The sequence below is a fragment of the Pristiophorus japonicus genome, chromosome 7, assembly GCF_044704955.1.
Source record: "Pristiophorus japonicus isolate sPriJap1 chromosome 7, sPriJap1.hap1, whole genome shotgun sequence".
Taxonomy (NCBI): Eukaryota; Metazoa; Chordata; class Chondrichthyes; family Pristiophoridae; genus Pristiophorus; species Pristiophorus japonicus.
In genome coordinates this window covers 180,080,559-180,097,756 of record NC_091983.1, presented here as the reverse complement: position 1 = coordinate 180,097,756, position 17,198 = coordinate 180,080,559, and the positions used below count along the sequence as shown (strand labels likewise).

Below are 17,198 nucleotides of genomic sequence, written 5' to 3'. Positions count from 1 at the left end.
CCGTCCATTTAAAACTGAGATGAGATGGAATTTCTTCTCTGAAGGTTGTAAATCTGTGGAATTTGCTGTCTCAGAGAGCTGTGGAAGCTGGGTCATTGAATAAATTTAAGACAGAGATAGACAGTTTCTTAACCGATAAGGGGTTATGGGAAGCGGCCAGGGAAGTGGACCTGAGTCCATGATCGGATCAGCCATGATCGTATTAAATGGCGGAGCAGGCTCGAGGGGCCGTATGGCCTACTCCTGCTCCGATTTCTTATGTTCTTATAGAACACTCCATTCCTTGAACTTTGGTTTTGTGCATTTTCCCCACTACCACAGCATTGGCGGTCATGCCTTCAGCCATCCCGGCTTCTCGCTCTGGAATTCCCCTCTGTCTCTCCACCTTCCTCTCCTCCTTTAAGACTCTTCATAAAATCTACATATTTAACCAAATGATTGATCATCTCTCCTAATATCTTCCTCCTTTGGCTTGCAATCTATTTTGTTTTATTATGCCTCTATGAAGTTCCTTGACATGTTTATTTTTAACTTTTTAAAATATTAAGCAGGATGTTACACATACACATACATATTAAATATATTTAAAATGTGTAGTATGAAAAATTAGGTAGTGGAGATCACGGGTGTATGGTCCACCATTTGCATTCTTGTTTCATTATTTTCTTCAGTTCTTTTCAGCTCCTATTTCAGCATAAAATGTTGGTTTATCGAATGACGGTTTAATATTTTTGATGGCCTTCAATATTTTCATTTATTTTTTTGTTCTTTCAACTTTCCTTCCTTGGAATCCAAAAGAAATGTGGTAATACTGAAAAGGGACTAATATTCATCACAAAGATGAAATTATTATTTTACCATGGTCAGGAGCCAAACCTACAACTCCCATATTGTTTCAAAATCCCGTAACTACTAAATGTGTGTATGTGTTGTGTAACCTAGTCTGAAAACATAATGTCTTCTGTGATTTATCAGATTTTAAAGAGGGAGTCTTAGCACCAAATATCTCTTATGAAACAAATGCCTGAATTATGATTAATTTTAAGCTTTGTTTTGTTTTTCTTCCCTCCCTTTTGGGGTGGGAGATGAAAAAGATGTATGAGTGCTGATGGTATAATTGGGGGAAGCTAACTGAAAGGAGTATTAATGGTGGTGTGGAGCTAAAAGAACGATAATTGAAATACCCTTGATTGTTAATGTAATGTTTAGTAATTTGGATTAGTAGACCTATCTCCATTGGCCTCAGTAATTACTGCCAGCCAGTTGAATTAGTCGTGCCATAAGCGCTAGCTGTGTAAAGAAAACTATTCCGTAAAACAGAAACCAGCAGGAAACAAAGTGAAAGGATGTTATAAGTAACAACATAATCTTTTGTAATATGCATTTTTTTCCAAAATGTACTGATGGAAAACTCAATTTTTTAATGGAAATAAGGAAATGTCAATTGTGTATATTTAGCTCGTTATTTATAATGCCTTTCCATGGTTATTCCACAGGGCACTCAAATATATGATGCAAAGAGGGGCTCTTTTGTTGACCTAGGAATTTTAGATGTGATGCAGATTTTCGGCAGAGCTGGACGACCACAGTTTGACAAATATGGTGAAGGCACAATCATCACTACTCATGATAAATTGAGTCATTACCTAACTCTACTGACTCAGCAGAACCCAATTGAAAGCCAGTTTCTGGATCGTTTGGCAGACAATCTAAATGCAGAGGTAAGAGCTCTGACACTTGGTGAGTGCTTTGATAATACAGAAATGTGCTTTTTCCAGATTCTTATTCATAAGCACATTCTTCATTCCTCTGTACCAGGTTTGAGTTTATCTTTCTGAAGGGATAGAGTTACATGATCTATGGCATCTGTCAACTAAAGTAGCTTCCATTTTCTTAAAATTATTTAACACATTAATATTGTTCTGCACATCCCAAGTCTCTTAATATTATAGCTTAGCAACTGTGCTTCTACCATTCATAAATGGCCAACTTACAGCTGTCCACAGTCCTTTTAACTAGTTTATCTAACAGGAATTATTGTAGGTCATGGTATGAGAATGTACAATGCATTTCTTATCTCCCTTGTTTTCCAATCTTCTGTTGGTACTTAAATATTTCCATTAAGTAAAATACTTGCATAAATTGTCACAAACTTAATATCATTGTCAGGTCAAGGAAAAGACTGTGCAACCATCATGTGTCCGTTGAATGTGCTAAATCTGTCCCAGCAACTTCAAGGAGACTTTCCAGAGGGAATAACATTTGCTAAATTCCATGCTAGAAATTTCTAATCCAAAGAGGATCATTTTTCAAATAGTTTTTAAGTTGAAGAATTAAAATTTTTTTAAGGAATAGCCAAGTCTGGGGAAGTACATTTTGTTAAAACTTCTGTTCATTTCATATTTTAAAGATCTACTGATACTTTTAAAAATAAACATTTTCTCACCATCACATCCCTTGCTGCTCAGCTATTCCATGATATCACTGACAAGATGATGTTCTGGAGTAGCTTCATTTTAAAACAGGAGGAATTGCAATTTCGGTTTTCCATGAGAACTGACCTGGGGGATGCCTGACCCAGGGAAACCATTCTGCCAGCTGAGTATGCAGTGTATTTAAACAGTACTTTTCCCAAGCTATTGTACTCAAACTGGTCATCCAGTAAGATACCACTATTTTGAGATTGTTCCTGTCGTACTGATTGATAGAGGACTAATTCATGTGCTGTTCTACTCTGGCTACCTGAAATAAAGATTGATTGAACTCTCTGATGAATATCTGTGCTCCAAAAAATGAGGATTGCATTAAGAACGCCAAGGTCAGATACAGAAAAGCTAGAAGTAAAGTAAGGATTCCTCTACATTGTGATTACAATGTGCCAAAACCGCAAACTCAGAAGAACATTCCTACCAGAATACCAATGACATTGTTCATTAGAAGTTGTTTATTTGAGTTTTCAAAGGGCATTTGACCTAGTTCCTCATGTAGTTCCTCATGTGAGGCTAGTAAGGAAGCTTAAAACTCATGTAGTAGTTGACAAATTTTCCAGATGGATTCAGAACTGGCTTGCTAACAGAAGGACGAGGGTAGTGATGCATGGAAAGTACTCTGCTTAGGGGAAAAAAGTAACCAATAGGCTTCCATTGGGGGTAGGTTTTGGAATTCGTAGTGTAACTTTGCTGAGGAGACAAAGCTTTGTGTGTGTGCGTAATGAGTAAAATGGAGTTTGACTATCTTTAGTGAAAGCTGGACCAATTATGTTGAGGGGCTGAGATGTGATGGGCTGATTTTAATGTGAATATAACATAACATAAGAACATAAGAAATAGGAGCAGGAGAAGGCCATACGGCCCCTCGATCCTGCTCTGCCATTTAATACGATCATGGCTGATCCGATCATGGACTCAGGTCCACTTCCCTGCCCACTCTCCATAACCCCTTATTCCCTTATCGTTTAAGAAACTGTCTGTCTTAAATTTATTCAATGTCCCAGCTTCCACAGCTCTCTGAGGCAGCGAATTCCACATTTCCACAACCCTCTGAGAGAAGAAATTTCTCCTCATCTCAGTTTTAAATGGGCGGCCCCTTATTCTAAGATTATGCCCTCCAGCTCTAGTCTCCCCCATCAGTGGAAACATCCTCTCTGCAACCACTTTGCCAAGCCCCCTCATAATCTTATACGTTTCGATAAGATTACCTCTCATTCTTCTGAATTCCAATGACTGGAGGCCCAACCTACTCAACCTTTCCTCATAAGTTATCCCCCCCTACCCCCCCAAATTCTGGAATCAACCTTGTGAACCTTCTCTGAACTGCCTCCAAAGCAAATATATCTTTTCGTAAATATGGAAACCAAAACTGCATGCAGTATTCCAGCTGTGGCCTCACCAATACCCTGTACAACTATAGCAAGACTTCCCTGCTTTTATACTCCATCCCCTTTGCAATAAAGGCCAAGATTCCATTGACCTTACTGATCACTTGCTGTACCTGCATAGTACCCTTTTGTGTTTCATGCACCAGGTCCCGCTGTACTGCAGCACTTTGCAATCTTCATTTAAATAATAACTTGCTCTTTGATTTTTTTTATGCCAAAGTGCATGACCTCACACTTTCCAACATTATACTCCATCTGCCAAATGTTTGCCCACTCACTTAGCCTGTCTCTGTCGTTTTTCAGATTTTGTGTGTCCTCCTCGTACATTGCTTTCCCTCCCATCTTTGTATCGTTGGCAAACTTGGTCCCTTCATGCAAGTCGTTAATATAGAGATTGTAAATAGTTGGGGGTCCCAGCACTGATCCCTGCGGCACCCCACTAGTTACTGATTGCCAACCCGAGAATGAACCATTTATCCCGATTCTCTGTTTTCTTTTCGTTAGCCAATCCTCTATCTATGCTAATATATTACCCCCAATCCAATGAACTTTTATCTTGTGCAGCAACCTTTTATGTGGCACCTTGTCAAATGCCTTCTGAAAGTCCAAATACACCACATCCACTGATTCCCCTTTCTCCACCTTGTTCGTTACATCCTCAAAGAATTCTAGCAAATTTGTCAAACATGACTTCTCCTTCATAAATCCATGCTGACTCTGCCTGACCAAATTTTGCTTTTCCAAATGTCCTGCTACTGCTTCTTTAATAATGGACTCCAACATCTTCCCAACCACAGATGTTAGGCTAACTAGTCTATAGTTTCCTGCTTTTTGTCTGCCTCCTTTTTTAAATAGGGGCGTTACATTTGCAGTTTTCCAATCGGCTGGGACCTCCCCAGAATCCAGGGAATGTTGGTAAATTACAACCAATGCATCCACAATCCTGTCGCTACTTCTCAAGACCCTAGGATGCAAGCCATCAGGTCCAGGGGATTTAATAATTGTAGGGTAATTCATATAGTAACAGTAAACATAAATAGCATGATAGGACCATATTTTAGTAGACCAGTGGAAATTGTAAAACCAGGCAAGACTAACCCTGCTGGAGTAACTCAAAGGGCAACACCAATAAAATATTTGGGACGGGGTTGGAATACAAGAAAAACAGTAACTAAAATAACAAAATTAAATTAAAACCATATGGTTGAGAGGAAATAACATGTAAGGGTCCTGTTTTGCATAGGATAAAAGGGATTTGGGAGTGATTAGTGATAACATTGGACTATAGGGTACAAATACAAAATTATTGAGCCTTAAAATTAGAACCCCCAACCCGCAGCACAAGATAGTGGCTATGTGGAACAAACTCACAATAAAAGTAGTATCAAATTTATATGACACCTTTATAAAGAAAGTGGTTTGATAACTATTGAGAAGCAGGATTGAAGTTTATAGAGACCTTCAACAACACTGCTTGATTTATATTTCCAAGGGAGATCAGGGAAATTAGTGCTCCCTATAATGGCGATGCAGAGGGGGAATCTATTATAAAATAATCATACATGGACTCTGGACAACACAAGCTTGATTGGCTGGAAGACTATTCATTGCTCTGAATTTTCTTGTGTTCTTTGCTCCTCTGAATTTATTCTCTTGACCTTTCTAACCTCCAAAAAGGACATCCTACATGTTCTCCTCCCTACATCTTAACTGTGTTGAAACTGAGACTCATTGCATAATCTACTGTAATTTATTCTTTTGCAGAACCTCCAAACTATGGCACTCCTTACCACCTTTTGTCTTTCCTAACTTTTCAGTATTTTAAACCCCCAGCTTGGCATCACATAATCACCACTTCCTGAATATCTTGTCTTTTCTTCAATCTTGGTGTCTGCACTAACATAAAAGTTGTCTGAGATGTAAGGGGTGGTTTGCAGGGGGTCAGCTCTCCCTTCTGACCTTATATGAGCGGTTCCGAATCGCTCCCACACCCTTGGTTCTAGACACTGGAATTATAAGGGGACTTGGACAGACAATCGGTTTCAAGGTAGGAAGCAGGTATGGCTTTATTGTGTTTAAAAAAGAAGTAAAAGGCACACCTTTAATAACACACACAGACCAATACACACTGAGAGGTACAACACATTTAATAAATTGTCAAATTACAGCCTGTGGTATGAAAAGAATACAGCTTAAACTCTAAATGGGGTAAAGAGGAGAATGCAGATACATTTACACAAGTTATCCCAGCCTCCCCCCCCCCCCCCCCCCCTCCCAATTCCCCTGACTAACTAAGTTATAGCTCTGAGGGTTCAGGGGCTATGCTCACCAATCCCTTCAGACAGTTGCCGGAGAATCGTGGTTTCGGGGTTCGCTGCTCTTGGACTTCTAGGTGAGCCGCACACCGGACGGAGGAGAGGACTTCGGACTGCGTAGTCTTCGGTTGGGGTGCGTCCGTTGATGCATGGGGTAAGTATGGGGTAATGGGGTAAGTACCCAATTTCTTTGGTTAGGAATTGTTTTAGTTTGTCCCTTTTGGTAATTTCTCCCCCGTTGGGTCGTTCAGAAATAGATTGTAGAGTGGTCGTCAATTTGGTTGCTCACAGCCTTCCGTTTCGTGGGCCTCGTGCTCGCTCAGTTCTTGATGAGTTCTGGTAGTTTCCTTCACTATTCCATTTCTTCACTGTAGAGGAAGCAGGCTGCTTGTGTCTGTGTCTGTGTTCCCGTCTGTGTCCTTGTTCGAGTCTGTGCGAGTTCCAGTCTGTGTTCTGCTAGTTTTTCCTTGTGAAACTGGGGGATAGATATATCCCAAAAAAATCTCCCATCAAATCTCTTGGGCTCTGTTTAAACTGTTCTGTCCATTGATTTTCAAATGTCTCCTTTGTCAGCAGTAACTCGATTAGGGTGTGAGAATGTGCTATCACTGGTTTTGCATTGTTTTAGGATTGTCCAGTTTCCTGACCATGATTTCCATTGTGCTTGATTGGGTAATTCGATTATCTCTTTGGGAGGTGAATAGCCTGGGATCCTTAATACATGAATTTGCTTCAGACGTTGGCCCCACCTCCTGTATTTGGTAACTCTTTTTCGCAGCCAAAATGTTGTAGAATCTTAAAATTGATATGCTCCTTCCCATAGATGTTTAGGGGATCTCAAGCTTCTGTAATTTAGGTCAATTTTGAATTCCCTTTCCTATGAATCCAAACACTGCGGGGGGGGGGGGCTCTCCTTGAATGCATCCCCTTTTATCCCCCGCAGGCTTCGTCTGCCCCTTTAAACTCATTTTAAAAGCCCAGAAAGGGATTCTTCTCCTCTGTAGGGGAAAAGTACCTGGAATCTTTGCGAGATATTGGTTAATTCTACAGAGAAGAAGCTTTATGTGAAGAAGCTCTGTAGAATAAACCTGGAGGCTCCTGGGTCCAAGTATGCAACATATGAGCAAACTCATCCATGGTACTGGAGGGTAATGTAAACCTCTAATGGGTAAATCTGTTCCTTTAATTGATTATTCTTTGAACAAAATTTTCAAAGAACATGATTTACTTTATTCATGCATTTATTCAGACTTTGAATTCATTTTAAGCACCTTGAGAAATTTTATTACTGTAAGGGTACTTGTTGGGATATAGCGTAGTTCATTTGTGGAGTATAATTTTAAAACTTCCGACTTTCAGAAAATGTTTCTCACAAAACAAAAACTTACCTGCTGCTGCTCAGGAATTTAAGTCTTGAACCCATCTTTTACATGTTCATGAGAGTGTGTGAGCTCTTTAGGACTGGCTGTGCTGTATTGAAAAAGCAGGAGATTATGCAAAACCAAATTAATTATGTTAGCTGTACTGCATCTGTTGTTGAAAAATAAGATGTGAACTCCTTATAAAAGGTCACTGTACTTATGAGTACTGTATATGAACATTCCCCATCTGTTAATGGCCTCATCCATGCTTCACGCCTGCTTCAGTACATCATTACAGCGTGCATAACTGGAATTTTCCATTCCAGGTATTCTGATTTTATGATCATGAGACTTTCAATTAAAGAGGCCGTATTACCCTTCTAGCTGCTGGGTTACTACATGATTTGCCAAGCAGCAACCATCCTGGCTGATAAATTTAGCAAACATTTTTTGTAAACAAAATCACTTTTTCCTCTCCTCTTGTCAATGTTTTCTATTAGTCGCCTTCCCCTTCCTTTCCCCCCCTGTTCCCTTTCCTTTCCCCCCCCGTTCCCCTTCCTTTCCCCCATCTCTGGCTTGATGTGGGCTGGTGCTTGGGGACTAGTAGGTTAGTCTGCATCCTTAGTGTCATCTGTGTTTTATTTCCATCACACTCATCAGCCACTGGAGCCTTTGCTTCCCTCCCACTTTGCCATTCTGCTGCAAGCATTCACACTGTGTTTCCGATATATCTTTTATTTCTCAAATTTCTCTTGTTGCCTCATTTTGTCTTACACCATTAGCAGTTCTGTCATTTAATCATCCCCTGTCTTCCACCTCATTGCTTTACAGACCTTGGGCTCAATCTTTCCCAAGCCCGTTTTCTGGTGTATTGCCAGAGTTACGCCAGGTTTTTAGGTCCAGAAATGCGCCATAAATATTTGTCCAAACTTTCCCCGATCTATAAATCGAATTGGGAGCCGCGCAGCGTGGCCAGTCGCCTCGGGGTGGGGGTTGGGGGGTAGAGCCTGCTGTCTGCGCCGAAAAATGAAGCTGAGTCTTCTGCACATGCGCAGGGGAAAAAATTTGCGTTTTTGACGTAGCTCCAATGGACACGCATGCTCAGTCCAGCTTGGATATGGCAGTCGGCCATTTTTAATGAGCCAGTTGTGTGTGTGTGTATGAGAAGGAGTGCTGTGTGTGTGAGGGCATTGGAAAAATCGCAGCTGCAGCAGTAAAAGATGCAACTCGGACCAAGGACCAAGAATTTCTTGCCGGAAGAAGTGGAGACACTAGTTACTGAGATTGAGAACAGATGGCAGGAGCTGGATACCAGCAGAGGTCATGTAAAAGTTCCACTAAAAGAAATGAAGAAACGCTGGAACCAAATTGCAGAAGATTACTGCGCAGTAGTGAACACCACGAAATCTGGAAGCCAGTGTAAAAAGAAATGGCAGGACCTTGGTCAAGTCGTTAGTGTAAGTAATATTTTCATTTATTCAATGCAATTGTAAATGTGACCAGCTGTATATGTCCCACCCAGCAGAAATACACCCTCTCTCAAAAGTTGTATTTTCATTTTTGCAGAAGAAAGTGGCACATAACAAAAGGGAAAGAACTTGTACAGAAGGAGGCCTAGCAAATCTGCACCCGGTGACACCCTTGGAAGAGAGGGTCACTACTTTGATGGGTCTTGTCTGGAGAAAAACAATCAGTACTGCACAAGCTGGGCCCACACTCGAAGGAAAGGGTAAGTCCTGCAAATTCATCGTGGCCCTTCAAATCAACCTGCTGCCTAGCCTGCTTTTTTTGTGCCGACTCATGACACCCATCCTGCCCCCTCCTCTGCTGCTAACCATTTGACTGTTCTGTTATATTTTGCAGAACTTGAGGCCAATTCTGAAGATGCAAAAGATTCAGACATGAACGAGCCTGAAAAGGAGAACATCTTCCAATCCATCCATGGTGGTGAGGGGGAGAGGATGGAGCTGGATGAAGCCCCCACTGTTATACTGACTTTGGAGGAGGTGCCGCTCATGGAGTTGACAGCCCATTTCGTGACTAGTAGTTTGAGTGTTGGTGGGACATTCCATGGTTTCACACCTTTCGAGGTTGCGGGTCCCAGTAGTGGGGTGCAGCGAGACACCCCCCCCAGGACCTCACTGTCCCAGGCTGCAGGTTCCATTGTTGGGGTAGAAACATAGAAAGATAGAATATAGGTGCAGGAGTAGGCCATTCGGCCCCTCGAGCCTGCACCACCATTCAATATGATCATGGCTGATCATTCACCTCAGTACCCCTTTCCCGCTTTCTCTCCATACCCCTTGATCCCTTTAACCGTAAGGGCCATATCTAACTCCCTCTTGAATATATCCAATGAACTGGCATCAACGACTCTCTGCGGCAGGGAATTCCACAGGTTAACAACTCTCTGAGTGAAGAAGTTTTTCATCATCTCAGTCCTAAATGACCTATCCCCTATCCGAAGACTGTGTCCCCTGGTTCTGGACTTCCCCAACATCGGGAACATTCTTCCCGCATCTAACCTGTCCCGTCCGTCAGAATCTTATACGTTTCTATGAGATCCCCTCTCATCCTTCTAAACTCCAGTGTATAAAGGCCCAGATGATCCAGTCTCTCCTCGTATGTCAGTCCAGCCATCCCTGGAATCAGCCTGGTGAACCTTCGCTGCATTCTCTCAATAGCAAGAACGTCCTTCCTCGGGTTAGGAGAGCAAAACTGAACACAATATTCCAGGTGAGGTCTCACCAAGGCCCTGTACAATTGCAGTAAGACCTCCCTGCTCCTATACTCAAATCCCCTAGCTATGAAGGCCATGCCTTCTTCACTGCCTGCTGTACCTGCATGCCAACTTTCAATGACTGGTGAACCAAGACACCTCGGTCTCGTTGCACCTCCCCTTTTTCTAATCTGCCACCATTCAGATAATATTCTGCCTTTGTGTTTTTGCCACCAAAGTGGATAAGCTCACATTTATCCACATTATACTGCATCTGCCATGCATTTGCCCACTCACCTAACCTGTCCAAATCACCCTGCAGCCTCTTAGCATCCTCTTCACAGCTCACTCCGCCACCCAGTTTAGTGTCATCTGCAAACTTGGAGATATTACACTCCATTCCTGCATCCAAATCATTAATGTATATTGTAAAGAGCTGGGGTCCCAGCACTGAGCCCTGCGGCACTCCACTAGTCACTGCCTCCCATTCCGAAAAGGACCCGTTTATCCAAACTCTCTGCTTCCTGTCTGCCAACCAATTCTCTATCCAAGCCAGTACATTACCCCCAATACCATGTGCTTTGATTTTGCACACCAATCTCTTATGTGGGAGCGAGATCCCACCAGAGCCCCACCATCCCAGGCTGCGGGTTCCAGTGTTGGGGTGCAGCAAGACACACCCAGGGCCCCAGCGTCCCAGGCTGCGGGTTCCAGTGTTGGGGTGCAGCGAGACACACCCAGGGCCCCACCGTCCCAGGCTGCGGGTGCTAGTGTTTGGGTGCAGCGCGACACACCCAGGGCCCCACCATCCCAGGCTGCGGGTTCCATTGTTGGGGTGCAGTGAGACAGTCCCAGGCTGCGGGTTCCAGTGTTGGGGTGCAGTGCGACACACCCAGGGCCCCACCATCCCAGGCTGCGGGTTCCAGTGTTGGGGTGTGAGCCACACCCATGGGGAGGAGGGGAAGGGGAGCTCGATCACACTCCTGAGATGCAGAATGTAACAGATGTGGTTCAGATGATGTCACTGAGTGCGGAGAGCATTGACCAAAGCCAATCACTCCTGGACACCATCAGTGGGGTGAGTGATGAGGTAGCGGGACTGTTGGGAGAAGTAACAACACTCGCCGGGACCATCAGTGAGGGAATAGTGTCCATGAGGAAGGGAATGTCAGAGGTAGTGCAAACCATGTCACTCGCCATGAAGGAGCGAGTGTCCAAGGTAGTGCAAACCACGTCACTTGCCATGAGGGAAGGAATGTCAGAGGTAGTGCAAACCACGGCACTGGCCATGAGGGAGGAAATGTCAGAGATAGTACTGGCCATTAGGGAGGGAATGTTGCAGTCCGCTGAGACACTGTCAGGGTGTATGAGGGACGGCATGTGTGAGTTAGCTGCTGCAATAAGGGAACATGCCCAGACCCCGCGCCCATTGACACAATCAACTGCCACTCTCACTGCAATCCCCACACCAGCCTCTGAAGAGCCCAAAGCCAGGCCCTCCAACTTGCCGCCTGACACTGACGCCCCCCCACCCTCGCGGTACGCAGTACCTGAGATGTTCAAAGGAATAAGCTTGGTACCAAGCCCAAAATCACTGCACCACCGCCTGCGGGCAGGGGTGGTGGACAGTCCAAGACCAAGCACAGCGGGCGGTGTTAGACTGAGGGGATGAGAGATGGGTGCAGTCTTTCTTGCTGCTGCTGTTGTTATTATTGTTACTGTTGTAACTTTCTCAAATTAAGTTTTTTGTAAGTTACGTAAATTTACAAGTTTATAAGTGATCATAGAGTGATATTAAAGTAAAGTTTGATACAAGAATAATTTTATTAAAGTTAAGTTAAGTACATTGTAAACTTCTGAATAAAATATATTTTACATTAAATCTGAATCATGTTCCATTAACAAAACACAATATTACGGAAGTGACCTCTCTCTCCCTTCCCCTCCTCGGGCACCAAGCCTTCTGATCGACTGTCTCTCCCTCCGCTCCGCCGCCCAACCCTGGCCCCGAGTGCACTCCCGGTCCGCTCCCTACCCGTAGTCCAGGCCGAAGGGCTTACCGATCTGCTCCCCTGCCCGACCCTGGCCCCGAGTGCACTCCCGGTCCGCTCCCCACCCGTAGCCCAGGCTGAAGGGCTTACCGATCTGCTTGCCCGCCCGACCCTGGCCCCGAGTGCACTCCCGGTCCGCTCCCCACCCGTAGCCCAGGCTGAAGGGCTTACCGATCTGCTTGCCCGCCCGACCCTGGCCCCGAATGCACTCCCGGTCCGCTCCCCGACCCTAGCCCAGGTCGAATGGCCTCCTCCGATTTCCTTACCTGCGCCGATTTCTTTAACTCTCCACATGGTTTTTCTGGAGAGGCCACATATGATGGCCTAAGCAGAACTGGAGTAACTCTCAGTTGACCAAAGTTCCCTAAATAGCCAGAATTGACGTAGGTGGCGGGAAAAAAAACTTACCTAAAAAAATCGTAACTAACTGAGTTACACTGGTGCAAATTGATTGGGGAACTGTGGATTTTTAACTTAGGCCAAAAAAAGCAGCCTGCTCCAAAAAACACAGCGCAAATCACTGGGGAAAATTGAGCCCCTTATCATTTTCTTTTTCTCCCCTGCCCCCTTTCCCTGGCTCCATTTCTCCTTATGCTATTCACCTGTAACATCTGGTTCTGACATGAAACATTAACCCTGCTCCCTTTCTCGACAAATGCTACCTGGCCTGCTGAGTGTTTCCACCATTTTTAGCTTTCATTACACAAATTACACCTGTGTGTTTGTGCTCAAGATCAGCATCCAGTTGTTTCTGTCCTTGAGAATTGCAGTTCTTTTCGGTTAAACCAAAATATTTTGCTTTATTAAGCATATGTGATGATCCCTCCCTCGAGGAGCATCCTAGTTTCCGAAGTGTCCTGCACCTCTTCCCCCATTTCAGAATTCTTTCACTGTTGGGAGCAATCTTATCAGAGGGGAATCCGTTTCACTGCTTTGATTTCTACAGGGCTTCTGTGTTTTTTATACATTTATTTATAGAATCAAGAGGACTGCAGACATAGAGATTTCTATTAATATCATCAAAGGCAAGCAGGTTGGGTAACTAGCAGAGCACATAACCAGCTACCATTCAGCAGTCAGAAGGAAGAATGTGTTTTCTGTGTAAAAGGAAAATGAACAAAACAACTATTACATATGGAGTGAATCAGAGCAGTATCAGCTACAATTGAAACCAGAATAAATTGCCAAGGCAGTGACAAAATCTAACAAAAAAAATAGCTTTTGGTCCACCGAGGAGAGTTAGGAGTTCAGGGAGTGATGACCATGTTATTGTAAGGTGCTGAAACTAACACTGAGAAGAGTATTAGCACAGTTATTAAATTAAACCAGCTAAAGAGCCCAGTATCCAGAATATTTCTCAAGTTCCAAGACCTCTGCTGATAACCTCAGCGTTAAGCCAATTTTTTTTCAAACAGCTCATCCTGCCTAGAATGTAAACACAGTTATGGCTGTATTTTACTGACCATTATTATAAAAAAAAACAAGCATATCATGCCTTTCATTTCAGAATGTCTCAAAGCACTTCACAGCTAATAATTTACTTGACTGTTGTTTGGACTTTTTACTACGTTAAAGGGCGGTATATAAATGCAAGTGGGCAAACGCAGCAGCCAATTAGTGCACTGTAAGATCCCAGAAACGGCAATTGAAATGAATAAGCAGGTGATCTGTTTTTGGTGACTTTGAGAGATGAATGTTGGCAATGACATTGAGAGAACTTTCTGCTCTTCATGGGATCTTCATACCCACATGAATAGGCATCTGAAAGAAACCAGTTAGTCTTTTTACTTTAATTTCTGAAGCGGCAAGCTTATTAAATGATTCTTCTGTATGATGCAACGGTAATTACCGCGATGTTCTTAATGTTCACATACCGAGCAACAAAATCTTTTTTTTTAATATTTGCTGAACAGTGGGGATATCATCAGAGGACCTAAGTTCTGAAATATTCTACAGACTGAACTTACTTTGCTGCTTTAATTTGATAGTTGTGTTCATCCTGTGTGGTCCCTTAGAAGATGAGACTGGGAAATCAATAATGGGGAACAGGGAAATGGCAGAGACTTTGAACAAGTATTTTGTGTCGGTCTTCATGGTAGAAGACACTAGAAGCATCCCAATAATAGATAATCAAAGGGCTATCGGATGGGAAGAATTTAAAATAATCACTGCCACTAAAGAAGTAGTACTCGGTAAAATAATGAGACTAAAGGTGGACAAGTCCCCTGGACCTGTTGGCTTGCCTCCTAGGGTTTTAAAAGAAGTGGCTGCAGAGATAGTGAATGCATTGATTACAATCTACCAAATTTCCTGGCTTCTGGGGACTTCCCAGCAGATTGGAAAACTGCAAATGTAACACCCCTATTTAAAAAAGGAGGGAGACAGAAAGCAGGAAACTATAGACCAGTTAGCCTCACATCTGTCGTTGAGAAAATGCTGGAGTCCATTATTAAGGAAGCAATAACTAGACATTTGGAAAAGCATAATTCAGTCAAGCAGAGTCAGCATGGTTTTATGAAAGGGAAATCACGTTTGACAAATTTGCTGGAGTTCTTTGAGGATGTAACTAGCAAGGTGGTTAAGGGGGAACCAGTAAATGTGGTGTATCTGGAGTTCCAGAAGGCATTCGATAAAGTGCCACATAAGAGGTTAGTGCACAAGGTAAAAGTTCACGGGGTTGGGGGTGATATATTAGCATGGATAGAGGATTGGCTAACAGAAAACAGAGAGTCGGGATAAATGGGTCATTTTCCAGTTGGCAAGCAGTAACTAGCGGGGTGCCTCGGATCGGTGCTGGGGCCTCAGCTGTTTACAATTTATATCAATGATTTGGATGAAGGGACCAAGTGTAATGTCGCCAAGTTTGCTGATAGTACAAAGATGGGTGGGAAAGCAAGTTGTGAGGAGGACACAAAAATCTGCAAAGGGATATCGACTGGCTTATTGAGTGGGCAAAAATTTGGCAAATGGAGTATAATGTGGGAAAGTGTGAGGTTATCCACTTTGACAGAAAAAATTAAAAAGCAAATTATTATTTAAATGGAGAAAAATTATAAAATGGTGCTGTACAGAGGAACCTGGGGGTCCTTGTGCATAAAACACAAAACGTTAGTATGCAGGTACAGCAAATAATCAGAAAGGCAATGGAATTTATTGCAAGGGGGACAGAGTATAAAAGCAGAGAAGTTCTGCTATAACTGTACAGGGTTTTGATGAGGCCACGCCTAGAGTGCTACATACAGTTTTGGTCTCCGTATTTAAGGAGAAATATACTTGCATCAGAGACAATTCAGAGAAGGTTCACTAGGTTGATTCCTGAGATGAAGGGGTTGATTTATGAAGAAAGGTTGGGCATGTACTCATTGGAGTTCAGAAGAATGAGAGGTGATCTTATTGAAACATATAAGATATCGAGAGGGCTCGACAAGGTAGATGCAGAGAGGATGTTTCCACTCATGGGGGAATCTAGAATTAGGGGGCACAGTTTCAGAATAAGGGGTCACGCATTTAAAACTGAGATGAGAAGCAATTTTTTCTCTCGGAGGGTTGTAAATCTGTGGAATTCTCTGCCCCAGAGAGCTGTGGAGGCTGGGTCAGAGGTGATTTGAGGGGAGGCTTCTTCATGCAGAGGGTTCCGGGGATCTGGAACTCACTGCCTGGAAGGGTGGAGGATGGAGAAACTCTCACCACATTTAAAAGGTGCTTGCATGGGCACTTGAAGTGCCGTAACCTGCAGGGTCATAAGAACATAACATAAGAAATAGGAACAGGAGTAGGCCATACAGCACCTCGAGCCTGCTCCGCCATTCAATAAGATCATGGCTGATCTGATTATGGACTCAGCTCCACTTCCCTGCCCGCTCCCCACAACCCCTTATCCCTTTATCGTTTAAGAAACTGTCTATTTCTGTTTTAAATTTATTCAATGTCCCAGCTTCCACAGCTGTCTGAGCAGCGAATTCCACAGATTTACAACCCTCAGAGAAGAAATTTCTCCTCATCTCTATTTTAAATGGGCGGCCCCCTATTCTAAGATCATGCCCTCTAGTTCTAGTCTCCCCCATCAGTGGAAACATCCGCTCTGCATCTACCTTGTCAAGTCCCCTCATAATCTGAAACGTTTCGATAAGATCACCTCTCATTCTTCTGAATTCCAATGAGTCGAAGCCCAACCTACTCAACCTTTCCTCATAAGTCAAACCCTTCATCTCCAGAATCAACCTAGTGCACCTTCTCTGAACTGCCTCCAAAGCAAGCACATCCTTTCGTAAATATGGAAACCAAAACTTCACGCAGTATTCCAGGTGTGGCCTCACCAATACCTTATATAGCTGTAGCAAGACTTCCCTGCTTTTATACTCCATCTCCTTTGCAATAAAGGCAAAGGTACCATTGGCCTTCCTGATCACTTGCTGTACCTGCATGCAATCTTTTTATGTTTCATGCACAAGTACCCCCAGGTCTGGCTGTACTGTGGCACTTTGCAATCTTTCTCCATTTCAATAATAACTTGCTCTTTGATTTTTTTTCTGCCAAAGTGCATGACCTCACACTTTCCAACATTATACTCCATCTGCCAAATTTCTGCCCACTAACTCAGCCTATCTATGTCCTTTTGCAGATTTCTTGTGTCCTCCTCACACATTGCTTTTCCTCCCATCTTTGTATCGTCAGCAAACTTGGCTACATTACACTCTGTCCCTTCCTCCAAGTCGTTAATATAGATTGTAAATAGTTGGAGTCCCAGCACTGATCCCTGCGGCACCCCACTAGTTACTGGTTGCCAACCAGAGAATGAACCATTTATCCCGACTCTCTGTTCTCTGTTAGTGAGCCAAGCCTCTATCCATGCTAATATATTAACCCCAACCCTTT

At 43.3% G+C, this 17,198-nt stretch overlaps 1 protein-coding gene across 4 annotated transcripts in view; it reads left to right on the top strand.

Moving 5' to 3' along the window:
- The window catches only part of ascc3 (activating signal cointegrator 1 complex subunit 3), a 777,147-nt gene that overhangs the window by 415,685 nt on the left and 344,264 nt on the right, over positions 1-17,198 (top strand). For all 4 annotated transcript variants that reach the window (XM_070885599.1, XM_070885602.1, XM_070885601.1 and 1 more), the window contains exon 16: positions 1,497-1,721. In XM_070885599.1, coding sequence (XP_070741700.1) covers positions 1,497-1,721 — 225 coding nt within the window. The remainder of the gene's footprint in view (positions 1-1,496; positions 1,722-17,198) is intronic.